Source organism: Cyanistes caeruleus, chromosome 5 (genome assembly GCF_971803275.1).
Source record: "Cyanistes caeruleus chromosome 5, bCyaCae1.hap1.1, whole genome shotgun sequence".
NCBI lineage: Eukaryota > Metazoa > Chordata > Aves > Passeriformes > Paridae > Cyanistes > Cyanistes caeruleus.
In genome coordinates this window covers 9,443,263-9,466,660 of record NC_141705.1, presented here as the reverse complement: position 1 = coordinate 9,466,660, position 23,398 = coordinate 9,443,263, and the positions used below count along the sequence as shown (strand labels likewise).

Sequence of the window (23,398 nt, the reverse complement as noted above, 5' to 3'; positions counted from 1 at the left end):
AGTGGATAATGACCTATCTAGTTCTAGAAACAGTAATATGTTTATATTCAGGATTGTATGACATGGTTGACTGCAGTAATACAACTGGGCTCAGTGAGCTGCAGAAGCTTTAGACCAGTAGATTTAACAACAGAAATAGATGGGTTTTTTGTCTCAATGGGGATTTTTTAATGTATCTGAATTCAGATGGTGCCTGATCAGTTATATATAGTGATAAGAAGCCAGAAGAATACATTTTTATTTTTTTTCCAGATATTAAGGGGTTATTCATACTTAGTCCAGAGCACCTCAAAAAAGAAGTTTGCCTTGGAGTGGGCTGCAGTTGTGTAATCATTCAGATTTCAGACTATGTAGTGGATCTACCATATTTTTCACATCAAACCAAGTACATAAAATTCTCAGGTATACATGAGATTAGCAGCTCACTATTTGAGTTAGCTAGTTAGATAACTATTGGATCTAACTGGCATGATAATCCTGATGTTATGCTTACATAAGCTTCTCCAAGTCTAATTAGCTGGCAATCCATGAGAGACGTCACTGAGTAGGTCTGTGTCCCAAGTGCTGATAACTACATCCACCCCGAACTGCATTGCCTTCGAGGAAATCAGAGGTCTTTTTATAACCTATATCAATTTGCTTTATACACCTTGCTGGCAGAATCTTGCCTGTTTAAGACTGTGGTGATGGATCTGCCTAAGTCCACTTGTAACTACATCCTCCCATGTTAATTAGGCAGTTGGACACCAGACACGCCTGGATAAAGGTACAGTGCTCGGAGGCGCTTACAAGACCGCAGCTATTCATGTTCTCTGGGCTAAAACACGTAGTGTTGAGGGAGAAGTTTGATTCAGGAACAGAGTTACATCTTTTGCAACTACCTTTTTGTCTTTGTCAGACAGCTCTTATCAAAGCCGCAGCTAACTGCTGCTGTAGCAACAAACGAAACATCGCTCTCCTCTTATAACGAGTCTTTCAAGACCGGTCTTTAAGGGCAAAGGAAGGGCTGTGGTGCAGGTACGCGGTTCATTTCCGAGGCCGCGGCGCTGCGCCGGCTGCGAGCTCCAGCCCCGCCGCGCTCCGCGGAGCCGCTCGGGCGCGCCGGGTCCGTCCTCGGGAGCGGCTCCATCCCCGCCGGAACAGGAAGGCGGCCGGGGCCCGCGGAGGGCCGGGGAGGAGCCGCCGCCCGCAGCATCCCCGGGGAGGCTCTTGGCGGGCGGGGGCCGCCCGCACAGCCCGGAGCAGCGGTAGGTGCCGGGGCGGGGGCGGATGGGCGGCGGGAGCGGCGGGGCAGGGCCGGGCGCGGCTGCCCCGGCGGGTGCGGGTCCCCGGGAGCCTGGCGGGAGAGACCCCGCGTCCTCCGCCTCATCTCTGCCGGGCCGCCCCTTCCCTGCCCTGGGGACCTGCGGCTTATTCTGTGCCTCGGCCGAAAGCCTGCCCTGACCCGAGCCTGGGCTGTGGGAGCGAGGCTGAGGAGCCCTACCGCGGCTGAGCCGGGCCCGGGAAATCTTACAGGGGGATAAGGTGAGGTAAGAAAACCCCAGTAGGTTGAAATTGCCGGTGCTGGCAGATAACAAATCTCAGTTCGTGCGTTAGGGCAGGGCCAGCTTTGGTGCTGATCCCTTCCTGGGAGCCGCGGCATCAAGCCCTGGCCCTGCGGGCGGAGGACAGGGACAGAAGCGAAGAGACGCAAGCGGGGAATCCTGAGGGAAGGGCTGGGGAGAGGCAGCGAGTGTGAGGGACTCACCTGTGAAACTCACCTCAGAAACAGCTTCCCAAACGGAGAGCCCTCCCTCTCCCAGCGCGCCTCACACAAGGCAGATGTCGCCGCGGAGGTAAAGCGTTCTGTTTTTGCTGTCAGGATGCCAAGGGCCTGTAAAATGTGTGGTTTCCTGCCTAGCAAAAAATTACGGAGAGGTTTGAACAACAAAACCGATGGAACACAAAGGCAGAAACATGCAGTACCTTGGGACATTGCGTAAGGGAAATTGCAACCACACAGCCAAAACTGGAGCCAAGTGAAAGGTCAGCACAAGCATCGATGAGTTTGGGCTACACACTGGCAGAAATGTTCCTGAGGGAAAGGTGTGAAGAGTATTACCTTTGTAAATAATCCTGGAATAAAGTTCTGTTTGATCATACAATTCTATGGATGACTAAACAAATTGTGTGGAAAGACAAGATAGAATCTGCTTTAGTGAACCCATCCCTCAACCATTGGCTGGATTGACCAAGGGCCAGAGAGTATTTGCTTAAAAGAATGGTTATTTTGGCTCCATGTGCTCTTTTATCATTTGGGTAAGCAAATAATGCTGAATATTTGTAGCAGTGTTGATTTGCCATTTTAAATAAAAGGATCTTGAACATATATCTGCTAAATCAGACCAGTTTGGTTAAGAGCATTATGCCAAGAGTTTAGTAAATGGATTGCAGGTGGCCCCCATTCTGTGTTTATTTATCTCATAGCAATTGAACTTTAATAATGCTTCAGTGCTAATAAACTGACTTCTCAGGTAAAGAAATGTCACAATAATATTTATTGCTGAGCATGACAAAGTGTTACAGCCTTCAATTAGTGTAGTACCATTTTCTATGCACAAGTGTCTTGTGTATATAATATGGTACATCTGGTCTGGAATAAAATTCATTGCTGACTTATCGAAGTCAGTGAATGTTTTTTGTACTAATTTGCCTTGGATGAAATTCTGTCTCCTTTTCTCTTTTAGTGCAACAAACTTTCAGGGACTTTTGCAGTAGAAGGGACTAAATTTTATTCTTTTATGACTGAGATATCATGTATGTTTTATAATTCTGAAGTTTGTAGTTCCATGGTTTATATATTACTCATTGATTTTGATTTATGTTGAAAATTAGTTTGTTTTTGGGATTGAGACCAACTCCTTTATTTGTTAAAGACTGAACTATATATGGCCTGCATCCTTGCTTAGGGCTTTATGATAGTTTTGGAGTATTATCCAAGATAGTTGATAGTTCTGGTATTTCTGACAAAATAAGAACGCTGCTTTAATCATTTGATGCCCCAGGTCAGTAGCTATCACCTGAAGAAAGAAATAAAAGATGGAGTTTTAAAGTTTTCTTCGGTTGTTTCTTGTGTTGCTGTCAGGGGTTTATCTTGAAGACAGCATTCATGCAATAGTTAGGAAGTCTGCATCTTTCTTTTCTCTTTCATAATTGTTGTTTTGGTCATTTCTAATATACACTGAAAGCATAAATCAATTCTTATGTGGATGTGAATATTTGGAATAGAGTGCCCTTTCATACCCGTTTTACTGTAATGCTGAGTTGAAACCTGTAGGAAGGTCGTATTAATGTCGTTCACACACTGACAAACTTCAAATGCTCCTTAGTTCTATTTGAGGTGCTCCTATAATAGAGTTAGTTGTTTTATTGCCTTTGTAGCGTGTTCTTGATGGGAGAAAATTTGGTGCTGAGTTGATAACCTAGACTAGAGAGTTGAGGCTCTTGTTCCCAGGTAGATTAATATAGCCAGAACTTACTTCTGTAAAGCCTTGAAAAAGTAGGAATGAATCAGCAAGATACTCTTATGAAAGGCCTGCAAAAAGCTTCCTGTTGACTGGATATAAAGGCAATTTTTTTTAGAAGCAGAGCACTGGGAACATGGCCCTGCGAGAGAGAGGAACCAGCAGCAGCTCCACCAATGACAAGCAGGAACAGAACTATAATCGTGTTATTACAATTGTCTTCCTGGCACTCTTCATCGACTTGTTGGGATTTGCTCTCATCTTGCCACTCTTTCCTTCCATCCTTGATTATTACAGCCAGACTGAGGTAAGTAATAAGAAAGTCAGCCCACAGAAAGTGTTAAGATCTTGAGGAAGGAATGGAAGGAAAATCACCTGCCTTGGGGCAAACCAAACAGCTGTAGGAAGATTAATAATTACCTGGCACATATAAATGGTTCATGGACTGAATTTGTCAACATGCATAAGACTCTTCACCTTTGTTTTTAAAATGAGAGATTTGATTTGAAAAAAAATCAAGTATTTCTTAGGGACTTGTCCTTGTAGTTACTAATGTTTTTGTGTCTTACACTTGTCACTTGTCACTGGTGAGGCAGTTCATAATGGATCTGTGTGCTGGGGTTTACTGAAGAACTAAAGAGATGAGAGCTTTTATCCCACCTGAGAATTTCACAAGGTCACTTGCTCCCTCCCCCAGTGTTCCATCTCAACTTCCATTCCTAGCAGGGAGCTGGCTGCTGCTCCAGGAACAGAGCAGAAGGTTCTGTTGGATCCTGGCTGTGCAGTTGCTGACTGTTACCCTTCTCAGATGTTAATGGCATTACTGGTCAAGATGAACAAGTTGTTGTGGAAGAATTGTTTTTGCAGCCCACACCTCTGTCTCTCAGCCCCTTTCTAATACCACTTCAGCTTACAGCTGTAGGCTTTGTCCTTCTTACAACCATAACTCTGACCCAAACCATGGGTTCTGATCTCCAGGGTCTTCCCCCGCTTCCAGTATATTTCCAATAGGCAAGATCTCCACCTTCTTTTCCAGACCTTCTTTTTTTAAAGTCCTCCTCCTATTTTTGGGAATCATTCTTTTTTATGCACCACCTTTTCCTTCTGCATCTGCAAGCTTCTGGTTTTCCCAGACTAAACAGTCTATGTGCAGCAGGGCAGAGTGTGTCTCATGTTGCCTTTTTAATTGAAAGATTCAGGGCATGCCTGTTTAATTCAGGATTTAGCAAGTAATGGGCCTGAAGGCTTGAGAAAGTTCAAATTCAGATATTCCTCCACCTAAATGTATACTATCTGCTGTCTGTTAACATTCACAATTTAAGCTATTTTTGCCTATGATCAGTGAGGAAATTTTCCCTCATGGGGAGGAAGAGGGAAGGAATTATCTAACACTGTCTCTAGTTCACTGAGCTCTGATGCTGTCTTTGAAGATAAAACTGCCTTCTTGCTTCTGTTTCCCTGTTTTCTATTTTTCAGGATGGTTTCTATTTGTCATTGCAACGTGGGGTTGACTGGTTTGCAGTGATGGCTGGGATACCTCCAGAGCGGAAATACAACAGTGTCTTGTTTGGAGGTAGGTAAACTGAACAAACAAGCTAACAGCCAAAAAGCAGTGTTCTTTCCAAGTTATTTGCAATGTTGATGTGAAGAATGACAAGAAATACAAAAAAACATGCTTACCTGTTATTAGTTCTACATTTAAGTAACACAGAAAATGTCTCTTAGAGTAGACTACAAATGACTTTGTTTTTGCCACACTGACAGCAATAAACAGTTGGACAGCCCCAACTCTTGTCTGCCCCAAGTTTTTGTCATTTGGAGATGCCTAGACAGGCAGGAGAAATGGGATAACAAGAACCTTGTGAAATACAGTAAGGATAAATTTTAAGTCCTGCCTGTGGAAAAAGTAGTCCTTGCAATGATACAGACTGGACACTCACTTGTGGCCCTGGGGGTCCTGGTGAGCAGCAAGCTGAGCATGAGCCAGCTCTGGCAGCAAAGGTGCCAGCTGCTCCTGGGGTACATGAAATGAGTCAGAATCAGTGGATTAAGGGAGGTGATCATCTTTCTCTGCTCAGTACTTGATAGACCATATCTGAATTGTTACATTCAGTTTTGGTCCCCAGTACAAGGAAGGGTGTCTGTACACTGTGGTGAGTTCCATGGAGGGCTCTGAAGATGGACAGTCTGTGGCCCTTGGCTGGTCTGCAGTGAATGGCAGCTTTCCAACACTTGTGGGGAGGTTATGGAGAGCTAGGATCTTCACTGAGGTGTGTGGGAGAAGGAGAGCTAACAAGTATAAGTAGAAGCAGGGGAGTTCAGACAGGAAATAGGGAGAAACATTTTTCCAGTGAGGATGATCAGTGGAACAGGCTGCCCAGAGCAGTGTCCATCCTCAGAGATTGTCAAGCCCTGATTGAGTAAGGCCCTGAACAATCTGCTCTGACTCACAGCTGACCCTATGAGCAGGTGGTTGGAGTAGGTGATCTCCAGAGCTCCTTTTTAACCTGAATTATCCTATGATCTTACTCAATTTGTTCTACAGATTGTTACAAAAATACAGGCCTGCTAATCCTTGTTTGACTGCCATCTGAGGGTCAGGAGCCTGCTGTGCTGGGCCCTGGCAGTCACAGAAATTACTCTCCTTTCACAATTGATCTGCACATGATCAGAGATCAATCAGTAGGAAGCACTAGAAACACAAACTTGTGAGTTCCAGCCTTGCTTGCTCCTTGGGTGGGTATAGTGCAGCCCTGCTTCTAAATCTCATTAGTCTTATTAAAAGCAGCAGAGCTGCTGGCTTGCAGGACCCATAAGCATTTTCTGTCACTAGGACACTGGTGTGGGTGAGCTCCAGCAGGAACAGCGAGGGAAATATGTTGTGTTTCACATCAGAGACTTCTGACTTCTTGCCATCTAGACAGTTGTGACAAAACTGTGATTTCAGAGTATGAAGATATGAAGTTGTCTGGGTTAATTTTACTTAGGCTCTCTCTACCTGCTGAGGCTTCCCCCAAGATAAGCAAAAGCCTATTAAAATAAACTAAATGAAGCAGAATACTTAATTAGAATATATGTGAATGTGTTGCTACTATTTAAAGTAGTTAAATTTGGTATAACAGGCATTAGGAAGTTTATAAGCCATTTTCCTCTTTCCCACCATATCCCTGCAGGCATGTTTTTCTTTCTCTGCTCATTTTTTAGTCAAATTACTGGCTTTGAATGCTAGGAAACAGTTTTCTTTAATCCCTCAGAAGCTGCTTTCTGTCTCCACTTCTGGCTTGACCAGAAGCTTCCTACTTTCAACTTCTCACCATCTCAGATTGTTTAGACAAGGGGCGGGAACTCCCAGTCAAGTCCAACTTGTTGCTTTTCCTTTTACCTGCTGTGTCCTGTACCCTTGGGAGTGCTGTGTGGAAAGTTTCATTATAGTTGTGATGTTAGGCAGAGGTTGCTGCAGCCTTCCTGCAGCCTGTATTCCTTCACTGCCCTCGTTTGCCACAAGGAGCATTGGATTGGGAAGGTGCTTGCAAGATCGTCTTCTTGTTTCTCCCAATGCCAGCCATATTTTTCATTTTTGGTTAGACTGCAAGCTCTTCAAGGCAGAAACTTCTCTGCCCATGTCAGGGCCCTGAGGGCACCAATGCTTAGCTGCTGTGACCAGTCATCACCCACACATCACCCAGTGATTCAGGAGCTGTATTTCAGACTTTGTCTCCAGGGCTGTCTCTGTCTCCATCCTTTGGATGGGCCTCAGACCTACATTGGAGGTGTCTTGTCTCCCAGCCTATATCACAGTGCTGTTTCCACTCCTTTCTCTGTCCCTGACTCCTGCTGCTCCAGACTGGACTCCCTGGAAGGGTGTGTTGAATAACCCTTTCCTTGTGTGGGACTGTCAGTGGGCCCTATTGGCAGCACCTCCTCTGCCCAGCCCATCAGGTTGTGGGGCACCCAGGCTGGTGAGGGCACTGCCAGTGCTGTGGTCACCCTCAGCTCCCAGTTCCTTCCCCACTGTGGTCCAGCCCTGTTTTTGCTGCATGCTGGTTTGGAAATATTTGGCATGAAAGGGTGTTTTTACAGTGCTAGAAACACAATGAAGGGAACTGTGTGTCATAAACTGCCAGTGTAAAATTCTGTAAGATTTTTTACAGTTTTTTTGAGCTTTAACTTACCACAAGCAGCTCTTCTCAACAAGGTGTTCAGTACCAATATTCTGCCTCCCTCAAAGTTGATGGGAGCAGAACTTCTGGCCTGTCTCAGCTCTGCCTTTTAAAGCTTTGATAGCTGAATGATCTGGAACATATAACCCAGTTTTTCCTTTAGAGAAAAAGCTGTGACAGCAAAGCATCTTTTGCCTCCTTGTTGAAAGTGTAGTGCAAATTAATAAGTCTGTGAAGCTAGAAATGGCAAGAGAAAAGAGGAATTAAAGATCACAGAAGCTGGAGGCAGATTTCAAAAGATTCTTGGCATCTGTTGGAATCACTCCTACCTCTTAGGGTGCCTCACTAACAGCAGTGCTTAAGTCTTTCTTTCCATGATAAAAAGGAAAGAAAAACTAATTAAGTGTGACAGAATCAGGTTCAAACAATCAAAAAAGTCTTAAAAGAACTGTGACTGTTGAAGACTGTGTGATCTCTGCTTTAAGAACAGAAAATGTATGTAGTCAGCAGGGAAACATTGGAGAATCATCATTCCATAATAACCAGTGAGTTTCAAACCCTTTCTCACCAGTGAAATAACCAGAAAGTCATCCAGTTTATGCCTGTTACTCTGATCTGTCTGTGCATCTGGTCTGTCTGTATTTGCTGCCTTAGTTAAGTAACAATGCAAGGTTGATGTTCTGAGAGTGGCATGGCTTCAGAGACAAAGCTATTGTTCATAGCTGCTGTTCTGCATTTAATTTCAAGTTTTTATCTCACATAGTGTGATAAATCTCAAACAGCTTGGCTGTCTTTGTATTTAAGATGAAGGCAGCAAGCCTAATGATCCATATCTTTTTATCTTTTTTTTTTTAGGTCTGATTGGCTCGATCTTTTCCCTCCTGCAGTTTTTCTCCTCTCCACTCACCGGTGCCGTGTCAGACCACTGGGGCAGAAGACCTGTCATCCTGATGACAGTGGTATGTGTCACATGCTGATCTTAGTCATGGCATCTCAATATGCAGTGGAAGGCACCATGAGCTTGTGCTTAGCACAGAAACTGAATTGTGACAGTCACAGTTCAGCTCTAGAATTGACTTTTCTAGATCTGCTGGTTGTTGACTCTTTCTTGCCAAGTCTCTTGGCCACACTTCCAAGTGTGAGTGCTTAAACTGAACTTCCCATAGAAGACACCAAAATACTTATCTGCTTCTGTCATTTTCCAAAATCCCTTTCCCCTGTGTATGGGAGAATGACTTCAGATGCTCTGTTGAAAAATGTTAGACTTAATTCCTATGTATTTTAGCTCATCAAGTGATTAATGAGGGTTGATCACTTCATGACCTGTTCCACAAAGCCTGGAAATTGTTTGTTAGGAAGTTCTATATATCACTGCAAGATACATTTCTTATAAACATGAATATTCTCCTTATTTTGAACTCAGATTTCTCTTGAATTTGGAAACAAATGGAGTGGAATGTACAAAAATGTTTTGTACCCAGGACTGGTTTAGCTTCCACAGAATTTTTCTCTTCTAATTTCGTTAGAAATATCACAATTATTAGTTATTAATTATTATTAGTTTGTATGGACTTGTTTCTACTTATATTGCTGTTCAAGACATAGTGCAGTGTCAGTCTATTCAGTCATTTCTGTTACATGGGGTTTGGAGCAGCCATTGAAAACAAACAAAAAATGTAAATATTTAGCTGGGAAATGAGCATTTTGCATTGCTTTATAAAGAACCCTTTCTTGCTTCTGCAGATGGGTTTGATAGCATCATACTCACTCTGGGCTGCCTCTCGGACTTTTGGCGTTTTTCTTCTCTCCAGGATCATAGGGGGAATAAGCAAAGGGAATGTCAGCCTGTCCACAGCTATAATTGCTGACTTGCCGTCTCCAAAAGCACGGAGCAAGGGCATGGTGAGTTACACTTGTGGGGCACATGTTTAGTTTAATTGATTTTGGATGCTCAGTATGTCTTCCTCAGTGTATTCACTGATCAAGTGAAAACACGACTTTACATTCTACCTTGCTTCTGGAAAGGTGCCAGATCGTATTTCTGGGACTTCTTGGACTTTTGCCAGTGACCTTCACCTACAAGTGAAACACAGATGCTCTAGAGATGGGAAAACTATCTTGTTTCAGTAGTAGAACTGTTAATCCTTCTGGTAACTTTAATTCTGGTTATAATAGCTTAGAAATCAAAAGATTTTATGGTCCAATTTTGGCAGCTGGAAGCCAATTAAAGGGCAACAACTTTTCCTCACCTGCCCAAGCTGTGGAAGCACAGCAGCACAGCAGTGTGCTCCTGGCTTCCTTGCACACTGTGCTGGCTTCAGGATCTGAGCTCAGTGGGTAAAGGATGTGACATTTGGCTGACTGAGAAGTATAAGCAACTGCCCTATCCAGTTCCAGAAGGCAGTGGCCAGATGGAAACACCTGCAGGCTGAACTTGGCCTGTGAATTACCAGTTCTATCTTTCATCCTATGAAAACATTAGAGGCCCAGACTTCTCTTACCAGATTGTTATAAGCCACTACGGAGGACAGCTGCTTCTTGGGAGGGGAAGGCTTTAGATTTCACAGTGATAGCTAATGAGTCTTCCAAGCAAATTATTATAATCCTGGTGAGCCAAAATGCATTTTTATTTGTGAAGAGAGGTAGCCTTACAGCACTGGTGAATAAAATGGGTCGGGGCCTATTTTTAGGGCCTTAGAGTAAGTCACTTAGTGCAGCATGGCTCACATCCACATGGCTTATATTCTTCTCTATTCCAAAGCAAAGTAGGCATGTTCATTCTGCTTTCTGGGAGGTGAACAGCATCTGACTGAAGCTATTCCCAAACAGTGATGGGCCACTTCCTGTTCCTGCCACTTCCCTGACTGGACAAAAAACAAAATTGGGTATTTGGAAACAGCAGGCTTTTCACACTTCATGCTCTTTGCTGTCCACTCCTTGCATCCTCAGGGTGATTGGGTTCTGTACCTGGTTCCAAATCATTACAGAACCTGAAGAAACTGGTGTCTAAAATTCTCTGTCTGTGTTCACTTCATCCCTGCAGGCCATGATTGGTGTTGCTTTCTCCCTGGGCTTCACCCTGGGCCCCATGATGGGTGCTTACCTCGCCATGCAGACAGAGAAAGGAGAAGTCTTCTACCTTCGTTCAGCATTGTCAGCACTCGTGTTTTCTGTGGCTGATTTAATTTTCATCTTCCTCCTTCTTCCAGAAACGCTCCCCAAGGAAAAACGGGTAAATGGACGATCGGTCTCAAGATCTGTGTTTTCTGTAAAAACAAGATTTGAGAATTGTTGAAATACTGAAACTGTGAAGAACAGGCTTAGCCAGTGTCTCAGAAATTTAGCTCATTCCTGGGATTAGGATTATTATTAAGGCTGGTGTCAAAGCAGTTGTATGATCATAGAATCATAGAATATTTTGGGTTGGAAGAGACCTTAAAGATCACCTATTTCCAACCCCCCTGCCACAGGCAGGGACACTTTCCACTAGACCAGATTGATCAAAACCTCATCCTACTTGACCTTGAACACTTCAGGGATGGTCCCATCTCCTAGCCCAGTGTAATACAAAATCTTTATAGTTAACATGACTGCTTCATTACTGGTTTTGACATATTAGGTTTAAATTTCTCAAAACCTTATGTGAACATGGGAGGGAGACTGTGAAATTTAAACTATGACCACAAGGATTCCTTGGGGAAGAACTTCAGCAAATCATAAAAGTAAGTGCATCAGAGACTGGATTTTCATTTAGGCAGAAGGTGATAGAAGTTTTCTTACCTATCATCTTGTATTTGCTTGAATATTTTGAACACTAAAATAACAAATTACTTTTTTTCTGAGCTGTTCTGTCTTCTACAGATAGAAAATACCTACATGTGTTAAAATTCAGTGACTGACTGGATTTGTGGGGCCAAACATTTATTAACATTAGGACTTAATATGACAGTGTGATCAGACACTGTCCAAAGTATGTCTGATTAAAAGTCTCTTAGAACAGTCTCCTTTGTAGAGTGAGAGAGTTGGAATCCAGCCCTGGCTATCTGCACTTGATTTGAGGTTTTCACTGGATTGGGTCTTTGCTGTGATCCCTGGTTTCTAGGCAGCACTCAGTTTTTGGAGCGTGCTTGGTCCCTGGATAGCCAAACCCATTTGACACTTAGAATTGTTCAGGAAACTGAATTATCTGCAATGATCCTACCAGGGCAAAACTTTGCACCTTCCCTGAGTGTTTCCCATCAGGTTGTGTCCCATGTGAAATCTGTTGCTCATACCATGTTCCCAAGCACTATAGCTATGTTATTTTCCTTTAACAACTCATCCATGTGTCATCTGTTCCTCTTTCCTATGTGGCTGTTTCTAAGCCTTCCAGATAAAATCCTGTTTTAGTTAGAGCTGCACACTCCAGGAAGGTGGCACCATGGTGATATGGGGAAGTGCTGCAGAGCAAATCTGTATTCTATAAACAATTCCTCCTTTGCAGTAGAGTGATTAAATGGTTTCAGTGCCTTAGGATCATGTGATGACTGAATAGATCCCTCCCCCTTTTATTATCCTCTTGAAAGTTCTGATCAGCTGGTCTGTATTCACCAACACCACTGAATTTTGGTAAGGAAAGGAGCTCTCTGTCACTGCTTTTTGTGGCTCTGCTCCTGTAGAGCAGTGGGTGCTGCAGTTAGGTGTGGCTCAGGGCCAGGTCCCAGCCACACAAAGTGCACAGAATGTTTGGCTGCTCATGAGAAGGTGGTTTGAGGCTTTTTGTGGTTGGTGTCAGTGCTCCTGTGCTGCCAGCCTCCATGTGGGCATGTGATCCATGTGTTCCATCATATTTGTAATTTCAGTTATTAGGCTGCTCTGCTCTCTTCTTTGGTAATTCCTCCCACTTGCTTGAGTGGGAGTGAGCAGTTTTCTTGGCCTGTGGATGACAGAGGAAAGACAGGTATATTGACTCTTTCTGGAACTTGGCTGGGCTGAGCTGGAGCAGGTGCTCCCGCAAGTATAGGAGTGGAATATGTTGGAAGGACAAAGCTGTAAAGAGAGGGGAAATCATCATGATAATTGTCAGGAGGATGTGCCAGTGGGATCAGACATCTGTTTCCTTGAAGTTTGCTGTGTTCTCATTATACCCTTGTTTCTCTATCAGTCTGCTTTCCACAGGAGAAGGTGTTTCATATTGATTCATGTTGGAATTAACTTGTAGGAAGGGAAAATGGAGGGGGATGGGAAACGAGGATGTGTTTTCATTGAAAGAGATCAGCATTTTTACTCTCTTCCTTCCTCTTTTTGTCAACTGTTCCACGAGTTGATCAGGTGAAGAGAGTCAGACGCTGGCCTTATGGTAGCCAAAAGAAGCTCCTGCTATGACCTGACTGAAAGGAGGCAAGAATAGGAAGGTCTCTAGTGGAAACCATCCCCTTTAAGAGCTTTTGAGTTAGTTTTAAGCTAAGCTAGCCATGAGCAAGGCTGCCTAGATGTAGGGAGAGTCTTACAACTCTTTTTTTCTGAACTGTGTGTAGGGCTATGCAGTATCAGTAGCAGACTTGTGGAAAGACAAAGCTTGTGCTCTGTGCATACTAAACACGCCTGGTTTGGAAGGTAAGGCTGCAGCTTGGCAGGCCCAGCCTGCATTCCTGGTGTGGACTGACTGCCTTCCAGACCTGTTACTGAGTCTCTCTGCATTAGAGGAAAACAGAATGAGCAAAGACACTCTGAAAAATGCCTGCCACTCAAGGTGACTTTTGGGGTGATCGTGAAGTAAAACTGAGCAATTATGGAATAATGAATCATAAGCATAGAAATGAAATACAAGTTAGATGTTGCAGAGTTTGAACCTGCAAGAAACTAAACTTCATGCAGCTGCTGACATTGACTGAAATTGGTAGTGTATACTTTTTGGGGGATGGTAAAACTCTTTAGCCAGTTTTAGGACAATGTTTTCATTATGGATCAGTAGATGAAATAATTTTGAGACCACTGTTTCTATGGCAAAGATAGGAGAAACTGAAAAAAATTTATGTGCACACACATAAACCCACCTACATTAAAAAAATCTAATAGGTATATATATTTCATAAAACACTTAAGATTCTAAACATGTGCAATTACAATGTATTCTAATTGCACCAAACTAAAATCAGCCTTGTGCAAAGCTGTTTGGCATCCCGTCTGACATGGATAATAATTCAATACAGGTACAAGCTACAGGGTATTTTTATTACTGGCAAAGATGCTTGCAGGGTGTTGCTTGTGCTGTAGTACTCTGTGCTGTAGTGCAAACCCCATCTTACCAACACATGCAGGACCTGGGGATTGCCACAGGCCAGCTTCAGGAAATCCTCTTAGACTTCTCAACAGGGTGAGCAAACTTCTTGGGCGTGTCTGTTTACTGTCTGCAATAAATGCAGTGGGAGGGAGAATAAACATCTCAGTATGTTCTGTGTGAATCAGCAGCTTCATGGCTTCAGACCAGCCCAGTCTATTGAACTGGCTGCTGTTGTGAGACTAATGGGCTCCAGACTCTGCTGCCAGGTACTCAGAAGCTCTGATTATCAAAACAAGACAGGGGTCACATTAATACCATATTGAAAGTTGATTTGTTTACAGCTTCATTAAATCCAGCTTGCAATGAGTTCCCAGGTCATGCACTGAGATTAAATTCTGTTTATAATCTGACCTTTAATCTCTACTCTCAAAGGCACATACAATAGCTCCCTCCCTCCCTATCTGGGAAGAGAAGAAAGCTCATCAAATAGAGCCTGTGCAGTGCTTTGAATGTGTGAAACACTGCATGTGATTATTCAGGATTCTTGAGTGTCTTATCTCTCCCTGTGACTGTTGTGTAAAGTAACAAGCTAAATTTTACTCCCCCAAAAAATTGTTTCCCTAATAATGTAGGGAATTTGATTTCTCATCATTTAGACATTATTTCTTTTAGTGTTTTGTTTAATTTTCTATATTTTAGAACTAAAAAAAAAAAGGTAAATTAACTATAGATGGAAGGATAAGTGCCTGTGGGTAAGAAGCAGGGAGAGTGCCACTAGGTGCATAATTAGGTTGAGATGTATACAGTACAAGGCCCAGAAATGTTACAAAATATGTCTTCCTCTTTTAAAAAACCAACCATTGTGGCTGGGGCAGAATTTCCTTGGAAATTTCTCTAAAATATCTCCAAAGAATCTCTGTAAAAATATATTTTCCTTCTCTTCCCCAGGAGGTGTCACTGGCTGGCTAAAATAGCGACCAGTCCCAAAACAGACCAGTGTTTGATGTGCTGCACATACTGGTCTCAGATTTGTAGCACAAGAGCAGATCCTCAGCTTCTGTGAGCTTGCAGGCAGATGTGCCATTAGTTTCCCATTGTGATGATGCAAAAGGTGAATCAAATAAAGCCACCCTCAAAGCTGTGGAGAACGAGCCACTTCTGCTTTGTAAGAACCAAAAGAACATTTGTCTTCAGTGAAAGGTGCTATCAATGCTCTACCTTTCAATTACAGTTGCTGGCACCAGTTCTGAGTTCAGAAAGTCTGGGTTGTTATTGGGGCCCACTCAAATCCCAATGCCAGGTGCCTTGTTTTATCTCAGATGATTTGTGTAGGTGTAGAGGCACATTTGGTGGTTACTGTCAGTTCCTAGCAGTGGTTATTACATCAGGGTTTTAAATAAACCTCTTTCTGTCTTTGATCAGGTCCCTTCTGTGACATCTGGATTTCAGGCAGCAGTTGACTTGCTCAGTCCTTTGGCTTTATTTCAGTTCTCTGCAGTCACCCGAGGAAAGGAATCCCCTTCAGAGCAGAGTAAGTGTCAGATGGCTTTTTACAGTAACACTCTGTGTCTTTTTGTGTGTGGCATTGGTCTCAAAGTGAAAACTGTACTCATACCATTCCAGAAGCAGGACTTTGTTTATTCATTTAAAACCCACCTTAATAGTTTATGAACAGCCAATCAGAAGTTCCACTGGACCTTGGTCCTTTTATTCCCAAGAGAAGGTTTTGAAGACGAGTGTTTTGAAGATTTCTGACATGTTAGTTGTGTTTTCCCCAGCCACTGGCTGCAGTAAGTGAAGAGATTTAAAATTAGATCAAGACATGAGCAAGGGAGATGTGAGTTTGCTTATTCAAACTGAAAACCAGGAACTTCAGACTGGAGTTTTATTTCTCAATTCACGACTTGGAGATGTAGGATTCTCTACATCTCTGTAGGACTCATTTTGTGGCGTGTCTTGCATGGCTATTTAAAATAAACATGTGAGGTGGGAACTGTATATTCTCAACTGTATAGCTGATAATCAACTGTATAGTTGATAAATGCTGCTACAATAGAAGTGTTGTGGTTTTATTGTCAGGCTTTGCCTGGAAAACACTGCCATGTTTCTCTCCCCACCTCCCACCCCCTTGGAGTTTGTTTGGGTTTTTTGTTTTTTCAGATCTTCAGAATCTCAAAATTTTGGGCCTGGCCTACTTCCTGTACCTCTTCCTGTTTTCTGGCTTGGAGTACACACTGAGTTTTCTCACTCACCAGAGATTCCACTTCAGCAGGTATTGCAATAAATGTTGTATATTTTGACTGGGATATTTTCCAAAATCTTGATTTAAGGTCTGTTCATGTATTTTCAAGAGAGGGTTTCTGACATTAGTAAAACCACTCAGTAAAATCCCCCCTGCATTCTGTGGTATTTGGGCTTTATGAGAAGAATTTATGAAGTATAGGCACAATGTTTATTAGGAAAGGAAGTACTCAGTCTACAACTTCTAAGAACTGGGGAATAAATACCCAAGATTAAATTAAAGCTCCTGAAATAGGTATAGTTGTGCTAGTTGCACTGATTATAGCAAAACGTTTTCTTGATCAGAAGAGTTTTTGGGTATCAGGACAAATCTTGAAGCTCAAAGAGGTGAAGGATGGGGGGATATCTGTATGATGATATTTGCTCATCAGCAAATTCTGCATGGCATATGGTGTGCAGTCATGTTAAGAGCCTGATTTCCTGTAGTCAACCACCAGAGAAGAAAGAGAACAGAATCCACCAACAGCTCAGCTTGAAATACTTTTCCTTCCAGCTCATAGGAAGAATTCCAGCCAGGAACGTGAAGTTGCAACTTGATTCCTGTGCATGTCCTTCCCTTTGAGTAACTCTCAGGGGGTTGTCTCATCTTTCCCTGTCTTTCATTATAGTTTGTGGTTTAACTAATCCATGTGTGTCAAGGAGAGGTTTTGTAGCACACTGAGCTTTGTTGGGTCCTGTGCATTCAGGGCAGCCCTCTGAGCTGCAGAGCCGTGTGCCAGCAGTGCAGTCTCTGAGGCAGCAAGCTTGTTGTGGAGGTGAGGCCCTTCAGTTGAGAACATCCACACAATTCAGTCAATAAGAGAGGGGAAAGGGAAAATTGAAGAAAATTGAAGGGCAGAGGGAGTGATGTCTCAGACTTCCCAGTGTGACACCAGATCACCATCATGCTGTGCCTCGCTGACCTCCATCAAACCCTCCATGAGCTGCACCTTGGAAACCAACATCTCCCATGCACGTGGCACAGATGTTCACAGCACAGGGTCATCGATGTCTTCAGTCTTTGTGGGCTACTCCAGAAACCCTGACCTGCCCCACAGCAACCCAGAGGTGGCTGCAGCACTTGCTAGCATTGTCCCATCTATACAACAAATCCTTGGAGTTTTCCCTTGTTGCTCTCTGCTTGCCATGGCAGCTGCTGCCAGAATTGTGAGAGCTCTGCAGTGCTGTGTGAGCCCCAAAGGATTTTTGTCTCCCTTGCTCAGGGGAGGGTTGGCAGGGGAGCGGTGGAGCCCGAGGTGGAACGCTCCGTGCGTGACTCTGTAATCTGTGTTTTTGCCTCCCTTCCAGCATGCAGCAGGGCAAGATGTTTTTCTTTATCGGAATAACAATGGCTGTGATCCAGGGAGGCTATGCTCGCCGAATCAAGCCAGGAAATGAAATCAGAGCTGTAAAAAGGGTAAAAAAAAATAAATCAATATTTCTTTTTCTTTCCCCCCTACAAATCAGATATGTTAATTTTCAGTCTGAAGTGCAGTGAAGGGTAGTTGGAGGTTATAACTTTATTTGTCCAATCAAAAGACATTTCTGTCTTGTTTATCCAGCTTAATGACTTCTCAAAACTGATTGTTGGGCACTTACCTGCCTAACTAAACTTTGGAACATTAGAGCCCTTTCTTATGATATGAGCAACAATACTATTGAAACTTTGTGTTCTTCATACTTAATTGCAGTAAGGAATGAGAACAGATTGTCCATCTGTGCAGATTAGGTAAAATATTGTGAAGAGCATGTTTTGTTTCAGTGACTTCTCTTGCAGTGCTGAAACTACTAAAGCTGCTTCAGGGCTGATCTCTGACTCTCTTTCTGGGAAATTATTTTCAATCTGGCTAACTTTGTGTGTGACAGGCTTTCCCTAGAGTATATTTCACTGCTGGGCAGGGAGAAATAGATTCTTTTTCCAATCTTTGGTTTCTGATCATCAGTATTACACGTAACAAAAGCACAAATCAGTGTTCAGACTGAGGTTTCACTGACAGAAGTGTACATTCCTTTGTTTTACTTGGCTCTTTCCTTACAGAGATACTGCAGCTGCTATGCTGGGATGACAGGGAACAGCTCCCTGCAGTTTATACAGCTGTGGGGACAGTCAATGTGTTGTGTCCTTTACATTTGTGTGTGGAACTAAACAAAGCACTACCTTGGCTCCTTGGCAATAGGTTTGCTTGGACTGTTAGAGCCTTGATTAATGTATTTTACATTATTTTGAGGCCAGTGTGATTTCAGTGGTGGCAGGGTAGAATATTTCCAAACCACTACATTCCAGTGAATTGACTCAGCTTCTCTTTAAGTGATTTCTGCTGGTGAAACAATCTCCACCCTGGTTCCTGGCAGGCAAACATTGATGTCAGGCTGCTGGTGTCACGTTTCCCTGTGGATGAGCATCAGCTGTGCTGCTTCATCCTCCACATCAGCTTCACCCATGTGCTCTGCCAGCCTGCTGTGTTTGCTGGCACTGCACTGCCCTTTGCACCTCTCATTTTTACACTCCTTCCTCAGCCCTGCTCTGGGAAGTGCTGTTACCTTAAACACTCGTTTGCTGGGCTGATGGCTCCTCATGAACCACTTGTGTCCACTCTGCAGAGAGCCCCAGCCCTGGGCACTCTTTCCCATGGATGCCTGTGGGTTTTGTGGGACTTCCCCCTTTTGCTGAAGCTATTCTGGCAGTTTGTGTATCTGCACCATATGGCAAATGTGGCCTCTCTTAGCACAGTGGTTACAGTAGCTCATTATTACTGAATCTTCAAAATGAGGCACTCAGTGGCAGTGAATACCCTCCTTTATCACACACGAAGCAGATCTGATCTGTCTTTTCTGCAGGAGCTCTGTAAGTGAGGGGGACATCACAGGGGAATGGAAGTCCAGCTCTTGGAGGAGATGAAGAATGCTCTTTATTTTGGGGACTTTGAATACCCTCTCCCCCCTTTTTTCCTCTTGGATACTGAAATCTGAAAGCAAAAGATAAAATCAGCCAATAATGCTGAGAAAAAGCAGAGAAGCTGTAGTCCTGCCACACACAAGCTTTTTCTTTTCTTGTGCCAGCTCAGGAGATGAAGAGTTAAAGCCAGATTTCTGTCCAGGTCAACACAGAATGAGAGATAAAATCCTGACAGGACAGATGTGTAGAGAGAGAACTTGCATGTGGTGTGCAATCACGTGATAGAGGGAACAGAAAAGTTCATTGTGCTGCTGTGTGGCCATCCAGGTGACTTTGAAATGTCTGCTTGGGAAGAAAGGGTTTTCTGCTTGTAACTTGTTTGCTGTCTCATCCCCCGAAGGGAACTGGCAGGACACCTAGAGTCAGGCTTTAACAGGCTCGGCTCAGATGTAACCGTGTGACTCACTCCTTTTGTAGGCTATTATGTTGCTGATTCCAGCGTTCCTGTTAATTGGATGGGCTGCAAATGTGACCATGCTGAGTGCTGGACTGTTGCTGTACTCCTTCGGTGAGCTGTTCAAAAGGCACTGCAAGCTAAGCACAAATGATTTCTCTTCATATATTTATTCACACTTAAAAAAGAGGCACTTCTAATTTCAAACTAGAAGTAACAGAAAGTTGACACTTGGGTTTATGAAATATGAACCAAACGGTGTCTGGGGTTTTTTTCCGATGCTGTTTGTATCACAGGAAGCTGTCATGGTGGTATTTGGAAGCATCCCCAGTGCCCCTGTTGTCCTGTCTCATCGTGGAGCTCTTGAGGATGGGTTTTTTCACCCCCTCTTAACAGACCTAGAAGCAAAATATTCACTGAATAGCTCAGCTCAGGAAAAAAAACAAGACATCAAATCTTTGTACCTAAGTGGTGTTGCATCGTTTTTTAGGCTGGAAACCTGCACACTCTGAGGGTGTTTGGACTGAGGAGAGTGAGGGTCAGATGCTTTCAGTGTTTGTATAAATTCTATTCTGCCAGCCTAAGCTGTTCTTCATGGAAGCAGTCATGAATGAGGTTGGATCCATCTAATGGATGTCTAAAAAGAGATTTCAAGTATTACCAAGCTGCTAACTATTGTTAAGCAGCTCCATATATAACTTGCTACAAAAGTGGACTTCTCCACTGAAGTCCACTTGCATGGTACAGCTTGATTTAGTAGTAGACTATAAACCACAAAATGTACCTATTGAGTCTATTACTTGTCTGGGGCCAGCTGTGTGTTTGACAGGTGAGGAGTGAGAGGGGATGTTCATTATGTTTAACCATATTTGACTCTTCCCTGGCCCCTTCCTGTACAGACAACTCCACCTCTTCCCAGTTAAGCCAGCTAGAAATGCCCCCTGGGTTATCTTCCTCTTCTCTCCCTCCCTCTGCCCAGCAGCTGGGACACCTGAAGTTTAAGCAACCTTGATCATTCTTGCTCTCCTGTTGTCCCTTCTGTCCTTTCCCCTTCCCCTTCCCCTTCCCCTTCCCCTTCCCTTCTGCTTTATACATTTGAGGCACTTCTTGTCAGAAAAGGCCCCTATTTCAGTAAGAGGGCAGTGATTGCTGAACAACTCTTGTCTTTGTGTCCAAAAAATTTTGTAACCTTTTCTTCTTGGACGTGACTGTCTTCTTTCCCAAGAGAGCCTGTAGCTGCCTCTCGTCCCTGAGTGCAGTGCTGTGTGCACAGGGACAGCGTCACTCTGGCTATGGCCACCTCATTGTTTGGAACAGCAGCGATTCCCTGCTCCACCTGAGAAGAGCACAGTGGTTTGGAAAGCTGCCAGCTGGCTGTTCTGCCCTGTCCATCCCTGTCCCATGGGCTCACGGCATGAGGGATGCTGATGTGAAACATCTGCTCGGAGCACTCACAGCTCTGGGCTCCTCCTGCAGGTTGGCTCGGAGTGGGTGTTCCCTTCACTGAACTGGATTAAACCTGGTGACTCAGTGGTGGTAGAGTGCCCAGAGCTCAGCGTATTTCTCTGCAGCAGGAACGCTTTTGGGCCACACGTTTGTCACTGTTGCTCTTGTCTGTTCTGAGCTCTGCTGTTCACTGACAGTCTCTTCTGTGGATTTTTCCAGCTGCAGCCATTGTCATCCCGTGTTTGTCAGCAGTGGTGTCAGGCTATGGTGAGTGTCCTTCCTGCTCTGACCGGCTGCCCTTGGCCACATCACTGACTTTCGTACTGACCTGGCTCAGACTGTAGGGAACTGACCCTGAGTTGAGTGAAGCATCAACAGGAACAGTTGTGGGTCCATCTCAGGCCCTGCTACCGGGGAGCACAGGAAGCACCCCCTGGCTCACTCCTGTGTGATAAAACTGGTAATTTCAGCACTAACAGCAATGATCTGCGTGACCATTGAATTTTGTGCTGTGTAACACAGCTCAGGCCAATGTGATGGGGAAACTGCAGCAACCTCATTGCTAGTGGTGATGAGGGAGAAGTGGGCAAAGGCCACAAACAGCACTGAGAACAGTCTGGGCTCTCTGAAAGAGATACCGGCCATCCCTGCCAGCAGTGAAATAATTTCTTGCCAATTCCTTAGAAAAGACCTTCTGAGAAACCTTCTGGCACTGGTTGCTATGTAACCTTGTAAAGTAGATGTAGCTGTGGCGCCAGCTGTGGATAACATGGCTTTGGGGCAGCTGGAGGCCAGGACTGCAGTGCTTGCTGAGGTGGAAAAGCAAGGTTTTGCTCATTAATATCATTTTTATGTTGCTCTTATTTAACTTGCATCCACAGTTCTGTGTTTATTGTACACGTGGGACTTCTCAGAACATCTTGTGTACAATGTGAGGCCTTTGTTTTGGATAGGTTTGGGGGTTTTTGGGAGGTGTGGAACGTGCACTACAAATTGTCCCAATGAAGCACTGGTGCCAGGCCCCGGTGTTTATGCAGTGAAGCAGTTGTGAGGGCCTTGATGGAGGGCAAGTGCAGACTGGGGACTGGGTGAGAAATGATGGGAGGGGAAGATGCAAGTGGGAAATACCCCCAAAGAACAAGGCTCCCAGAGCTCCAGCCATGCCCAAACTCCACAATGTCACACTCTGCTTGCACAGGCACTGCCAGCCAGAAGGGACGAGTCATGGGCATCCTGAGGAGCCTGGGCGCCCTGGCCAGAGCCCTGGGACCTATCCTGGCAGCTGCAGGTGAGTGTGGCCTCGTGCTCCTTCCTCTCTTTGGCACCAGACAGCCCAGGTGGGGCAGAGGGGCACAGGTACCCCCTGCATGGGGTCAGAGCCCCTGAGCATTTCGGACTAAAGGGACAGAGGAAGGGGAAGCAGCCTCAGAGCTTGAACTTGGGCTAATGTTAACACCAAACAAGCCAGAACCTGTTACCTGAGTGCAGCCACGTGCCAAGCTCCTGGCACTCTCTGGCTGAGCCAAGGGGTCAGCAGTTCTGCTCAGCTGTGCAGGTACTGTGTGAGCACAACAGCTCTGGGGACATTCACACAGCTGCAAGGACAAGCACAGTAACAAGGTGAATCCCCTTTCTTTTGCAGTTTACTGGCTGGCCGGGGCAGAGATTTGCTTCACTATCTGTGGAGCTTTTTTCCTTGTCCCCTTGGCTCTACTCAGGTCTATAAAACAGCAGACAAAGGAGAAGTAGGAAGAAACTACAAAACCCTCACCAGCGTCCAAGGACCTCTGCAAGACCTGACTCTTGGCACCTGACTGCCGAGCAAATAGGAAAAGGGAGATTTTGATCTTCTGGAAGGAGATACGTGATGAACATTTGCAGCAACAACACACAGCAGTTGTTTTAAGGTGGTCTCTCAGCCAGCTGGGTTAGGTTTGCAAATAGAAAAACACCAAACAAATGAAAACAGACACACAATCCCCACAAAGAGTTGAGTAAGGCATTAAGAGCAGCAGAGAAGCAGAGACAGCACAACAGCAGCAGGCCTGGAGCCCTCCCCACTCACTGTGCTGTTGCACTCAGGGCTCTGCTCCTCACCCTGGGCCTGTGCAGGGGCTGGGCTGACACAGAACAAACTCTCAGGACCATTCTGATGGTGTTTTTGTACAAGTGGTACAAGAGTTCTGCAAATGCTGCATCCACACCTGCATGGTGGTCAAAGAAAAGCAGAAGCACAGTACAGGCTGCCTGGTACCCCACTGGTACTTTGGTACAGGTGGACTATTTTTAATATACAATTAAATTTGGAGAGATGTTTTATATTTCTAATACTGTGTGATGTTTTTGATGACAAAGCCCTGTTCTTTTTGCATTACAATAAACGGTTACATTGAACAA

General features: G+C 44.4%; 1 protein-coding gene across 8 annotated transcripts; it reads left to right on the top strand.

Moving 5' to 3' along the window:
• The first annotated feature begins 1,155 nt into the window (after positions 1 to 1,155).
• On the top strand, positions 1,156 to 23,398 carry SLC75A1 (solute carrier family 75 member 1). 8 transcript variants are annotated; one of them, XM_086889507.1, is made up of 13 exons: positions 1,156 to 1,247; positions 3,622 to 3,810; positions 4,980 to 5,076; positions 8,519 to 8,622; positions 9,407 to 9,565; positions 10,707 to 10,895; positions 15,348 to 15,456; positions 16,086 to 16,197; positions 17,514 to 17,622; positions 19,579 to 19,669; positions 21,221 to 21,268; positions 22,200 to 22,289; positions 22,644 to 23,398. In XM_086889507.1, the coding sequence occupies exons 2-13, from the start codon at positions 3,640 to 3,642 to the stop codon at positions 22,748 to 22,750; spliced, it is 1,386 nt and encodes a 461-aa protein (XP_086745633.1). In that variant the 5' UTR covers positions 1,156 to 1,247; positions 3,622 to 3,639; the 3' UTR covers positions 22,751 to 23,398. The 8 variants fall into 8 exon arrangements, 6 of the variants coding, with proteins under 6 accessions (XP_086745633.1, XP_086745629.1, XP_086745628.1 ...); XR_015286910.1 differs by having other exon boundaries at positions 1,160 to 1,247; positions 20,829 to 21,268; XM_086889503.1 differs by having other exon boundaries at positions 1,169 to 1,247; positions 3,625 to 3,810.